Below are 5,341 nucleotides of genomic sequence, written 5' to 3'. Positions count from 1 at the left end.
TGTGACATCACTGGACCAGCAAGAAGACTGCTGAAAAAGATGGGAGGGGTGAGGAGGAAGATAACACTACAGGCCATTTAATCTTCAACATACCACAGTACAGCTTAGCCCAATTCATTCAGACTCCCTAGACATGTCCGTGTGTCTAGGCCTCTGCACCAGGCTATGGCCAATGACTCTCCAAAGGTCAAACAGATACAGTGACAAGTATGCCATGCGTTTTACCTAGGAACACACTGAACACAGCGACGAAATGGAAATCCCTCAGTAGACGTAAACGTTAAGATTTACAATCAAATTAGGAAAGTAGCAAATCCCCAGATCTCTGTCCTCAGTGACTTGACCTTTACCAGACCACAGAGCTTTCCCAACAACTCTGATTGCCTAACATCAATAAAAGCACAGCATCAAAACCAAACTATGAGCACAGCACATCCGCAGATGAAACACGCACTTGTCTGAGTAAAGTGTGCTCGCCCAGATTATCATACACCATGATGGACACAAAGTCCAGCATATGGTAGCCACAGACTAGAACCGTTCTACTTCCAGACTCATAGGGCTCTATTTAGAAACAGTTTGCAGAGATATTTATCCTGCAAAACTCTGAACATTTGTTCTGTGCAAAAAAAGAACGTGGTTAGCATATTTTCTTTCCAAGTCGAATGTAATAGCAGGAAAATACTGCGTTATGGTCTCTAGATGAAGCTGAGGAGCATAGGAAAGTAGTCTTCATTTCCTACAGTTTATAAATACACCTAATGTGGAATATAACATGGGTGCAAAAAATGAAAAAAGGGCCTCAGTCATGAAGGGGTTAAGGCTTTTATTTCTGCCTTGAATTGTGTCAATATGAGTAGACCTGCTTTCTAATACTACGGAATGATGCCGTGCCTACAAAGCTATGGGGCCCGTGACATTAACTTTGTAGAAAGACAGTAATATGGTCATCAGATTTGTATTCAATTTCTTCAAGAAACTGATTTACTAATGACTCATTCAAAAAATAACAAACCTGAGACTTCTAATTTTGTTATTAAACACCCAAAGTAACCAAATATATGGGTGATTTTAATCCAGTGTATGAAGTAGAGGACATGCATTCTCCAAGACAGAATTCCATTACCTTGCCAATAAGTCAGCAGCCAACAATAGCAGGCTTGCAATGCATACGCGTGGAATATTTTCCATTCTACATTTGGTCATGAGCAGTAAGAACATTTCTTCAATAAAAAGGAAGTGGTTGCAGAACAGATGTTGGGTTCACTGCCGTGCTACAAACACAAAGCCACAAACTAAGTAAATAGAAACTTGTACTGGACCATTTCTTTGCTGCGATGCATTGATACTGATTGGTTACTGAGCATCTAAAGGCTTATTTTCACTGAACGCAACAGAAAGTATCGTCTGCCAGGTATTAACAACCACTTACAAAGCCATTAACAACTCAGCCCCCGTCTATATCTCAAACCTTGTCTCAAAGTATCACCCTAACCGTCCCCTACGCTCCGCCCAAGACATCTTGCTCTCTAGCTCCTCCCATGCTCACCTCCAGGACTTCACTAGTCTCCCCCATTGTGTGGTACTCTTTACCCCAACCTGTCTGTCTATCTCCTACTCTGACTACCGTTCCCTTAAGACTCATCTCTTCAGGGAAGCCTATCCCACCTAAACCTAACCACCGAAATATCACGTTCTCAAACAATTCATCCCCACACAGCAACCTCCTCATGTATCACTCCCCCATCTCTTTTAGATTGTAAGCCCCCAGGGGCAGGGCCCTCCTCATCATCTTGTCTTGAATTGTATTGTAATGTCTTCCTTATATTGTAAAGCGCTGCGCAAACTGTTGGCGCTATATAAATCCTGAATAATAGATACAAGCATGGACTCACTCCTAAACACTCCATGGTGTAAAATGCATGAAAGTCCAGAAGAGGCCTAATTGCAGCAAGAAATGGTAGTGTTAACTGTGGAGAGCTTGATGCCCTTCGTTCTATGAAGGCACTTTCATTTTGGGTAGAGTAAGGGGTATGAAGCAAGCCTCTATACATTTTATTCAACCATCATTTGAGAGATTTCCCCCCTCACTTCCTATCCTGGAGACAAAACAGGAAGTGAATGAAACCCCCTTAAAGTGACACTAAACTCCGGAGTTAAACTGCAATAGTTAAGGTATGTGAACGAATTATAAACAAACATGCAGTTTGTGTATCACTAAGGTGTAGCTCCTCAAATCATCTCGGAATTGGTGCTGACACTGTCCTTCCTTCTGAAGGGTGGCTACGCACACCAACAGGTGCTATATGGAACAAAACACATGCCGAAGTGGTGGGAATGGGCTCTTTATACCAATGCTGACTTGTAGTCATGTAGAAGTCCAAAGGAAACCAATAACCTCCTAATGCTGCACTAGTCTATTACAGGAAGACAAACATATGGTACTTTGTTGTTGAAGCGCAAGAGAAAGAATCTTTCAGAAGACCCCTCTCTACATACTGACCTCTCTACACCAAAAGGTCAATGTACTCAGTGGGCAGAAGCAGTCTAATGCATGTCATTAGTGAAGTCTGCAACACCGGACTCCAGGCACTGCACCCAAAACCCTACTCTATGCAGTCCAACAGGCACATGGACAGAAGACATTTGCTGCATGCCAGGAGCGAGATCCAGAAAATGACAAACAGAGAAGTTGTAGAGTATCACACACATTACAGGCTTGTCCACAGTTCATGCTGGCCGGGTGCTGGAGAGAATCAGTGGATGGAGCCGCCATACAGTCATAGGATTATAAGGATTTTCCCAGCACACCCCCGTATAGTGATAATCCTGTGAAGTCTGTTACTTCATGTGAAGGACAAGATCACTATATCATGGAGGCTCCAGCCACTAATTCTCTACTCACGGATTCCCCCCCAGCCTGAGGACAGGGATGCCAGGCACGGATTCCCCCCCAGCCTGAGGACAGGGATGCCAGGCACGGATTCCCCCCCAGCCTGAGGACAGGGATGCCAGGCACGGATTCCCCCCCAGCCTGAGGACAGGGATGCCAGGCACCGTGCACGGATTCCCCCCCAGCCCGAGGACAGGGATGCCAAGTCCTGCACACAGTCGGATACTACAGCGGTCTCCGGTTTCTCACACTAGCGGTGCATGGACCCTCTAATAATAACCTTCCCTCCCCCTATAGGCGGGGCCTACACCGAGCCCTGCACTTCCCTTATCTAGGATGCCTTCATATAAGGACACCCTCCCTTCCCACCCCCGATCGTCTGTCAGCCTCTCTGTCCCAGGATATCTGCTGAAGCTGTAGAGGTCAAACCGATCCTACATGACCTCACCGGCCGGCATCTGTCTGATTAGTGCTCGTAGCACAGCGATGACCCGGGGTCGGATCTCCCGGACACATTGTACAATGTATGGGAGTTTGCCAGGAAGACAAGGACAATAGGATTGTGCAGCACCTCCCTACTCCTATCACTGCAACACCGGAGTACCACAAGTGCATAAACGGGGTCACAGCGATCCCGGGACAGCCTGATGCTCTTCACAGGACTACAACTCCCAGCATGCAAGGACGGCGGACACTTACAGTTCCTCTGTTGCTGGCATAGGGCCGGGGCTAGGGCTCCTGGGTTCTTGCCGAAAGCCACTGCGGAGGACCTGCAGACGGAGGTGACAGCTCGGAGGTAGCCGGCCATGTTTCCTTTAGGACAGGGAGAGACGGGAAGACGGCAGAGTCAAGGGGGGTCCGGGAAAAAGATAGCACACGTCCGACACCAACACTTCACCCCCGCGCCGCCCGGCTTCAAGGGCGCACACGTCAGCATCGCGGTAATTTATAGCACTGGTGACGTCACGCCCAGCGGCAGATATTAGGAAGAGGCGGAGCCAGCGGAGAGCTGTGAGTGAGCGCGCCTGTTCTACTTTTCATTCATTCCTTTGCTCCGCGCTGTGAGGGGGCGCGCCTCCGGGACAGAGCGCGGTCTCGACAACAGTGCGCGCCTACACCCCTTCACTACCGGGCTACGTCCCCCAATCTGTCCTACTCAGCGCCGCTCACTGCTCCCCGTACAAAGTGCTATCAGTCTGTCCCTGTGCTGGCCACCACACCAGCTTCCATCGCTCAGTAATGTCCTCCGGGGCTGCCCGGGCCAAAGTCACCCTGTCCTGCCCATTGACCCCCTTCCGTGCCGGGATGTACTTCAGCTGTTCTTAGCGCTCAGTGTCACCTTCCTGCAGGTCACTCGGCTCTACTCTAGGCTGGGCCGCTGCACCAGTCATCCCAGTAGCAGCACTACTGGTGACCTGGACTTCCTCCAATATCAGCCCAGTAACCCCTTCACTGCCCGAGGCCTGTACCGCCGTGTCCATAATACTGGATTTATCAGGGGGGATTTATCCAGAATCTGGAGCAGTTGCCCATAGTAACCAATCGGCTTTTCTCTTTCGTTTCCGAACAACCTGAAGCTTATTGGTTGCTATTGGCAACTGATTCTGTCTGCTTCAGTTTTGATAAATTCCCCCAGATCATTTGTATTACTGATAAGTGAATGTGAAACAAGCACCTTTTCCCAGATGATTCTAATATTCATTCCCCATAGGGCACAGAACTGGCCCCCCTGGACAGCAGTCCTTGTCCTGTACAGGTCCCTGTGATGGACTGATTGGGGACCCTCAGAGGAATTTCGGGGGGGGGGGTATATAGTACAGTCCCACTTCCCGGTCCTCCTACACCTCACTCCATTCTCTACTAAAGCAGCAGATGCTCCATGACCTGTATCACTCAGACACTGCTCTCACTTTCCCTTTGTTACTGGGCCTGACTTCACGCCGCAACCCTGCCAGCTGCACTCAAAGCTGAAGCACACAAAGGAAACCCCCTGTAGTCTCGCCCATCCTCCACCCAAAGTCACACTGAGGCCTAAAATTTTCGTTAGTTTGGGATGAGTGTCTGGTTTTATTGCTGTCCGTGTCCCCATTAGGGAGGTCCACCCTCTCTAGTTATTTGTCCCGGTGACTGTTATCACTGAAAGTAAAAGAAAATCACACAGTCTGGGTTGTCATCAGCACCTGAATAGATGTGACATCTTCCAATGGGGACACCAGTTTTGGTGACCCTGCTGACCAACCGGAATTTCCTTCACTCTGGAGGGATTTCCTCTCACTTCCTGTCTGATAGCCATGACAAGGCTCAACACAAGAACTTTCCCCATTGGGACACAGAGGGCAAAAGAAAAGCTGACGGGATATAACCCTTCCTTAGTCTATCCAAAACTAAACACAGTGTGTGGATGGGTTTATCAAAACTGGATGCTGATTAGTTGGGTGGATGCTGATT

At 48.4% G+C, this 5,341-nt stretch overlaps 1 protein-coding gene across 1 annotated transcript in view; it reads right to left on the bottom strand.

Annotated features, from left to right (window-relative positions):
• IDH2 (isocitrate dehydrogenase (NADP(+)) 2, mitochondrial) overlaps positions 1–3,868 on the bottom strand; it is a 17,227-nt gene extending 13,359 nt beyond the window's left edge. Inside the window, exon 1 of the mRNA XM_018571827.1 lies at positions 3,593–3,868. Within this exon, the coding sequence (XP_018427329.1) occupies positions 3,593–3,701 (109 nt within the window). The 5' untranslated portion in view covers positions 3,702–3,868. The remainder of the gene's footprint in view (positions 1–3,592) is intronic.
• Between the last annotated feature and the right edge of the window lie 1,473 nt (positions 3,869–5,341).

Source organism: Nanorana parkeri, unplaced genomic scaffold, assembly GCF_000935625.1.
Source record: "Nanorana parkeri isolate BGI_ZX_2015 unplaced genomic scaffold, ASM93562v1 scaffold42, whole genome shotgun sequence".
Lineage (NCBI taxonomy): Eukaryota > Metazoa > Chordata > Amphibia > Anura > Dicroglossidae > Nanorana > Nanorana parkeri.
Note: the sequence above shows the minus strand (reverse complement) of the source record. Positions and strands in the feature narration are given on the sequence as shown.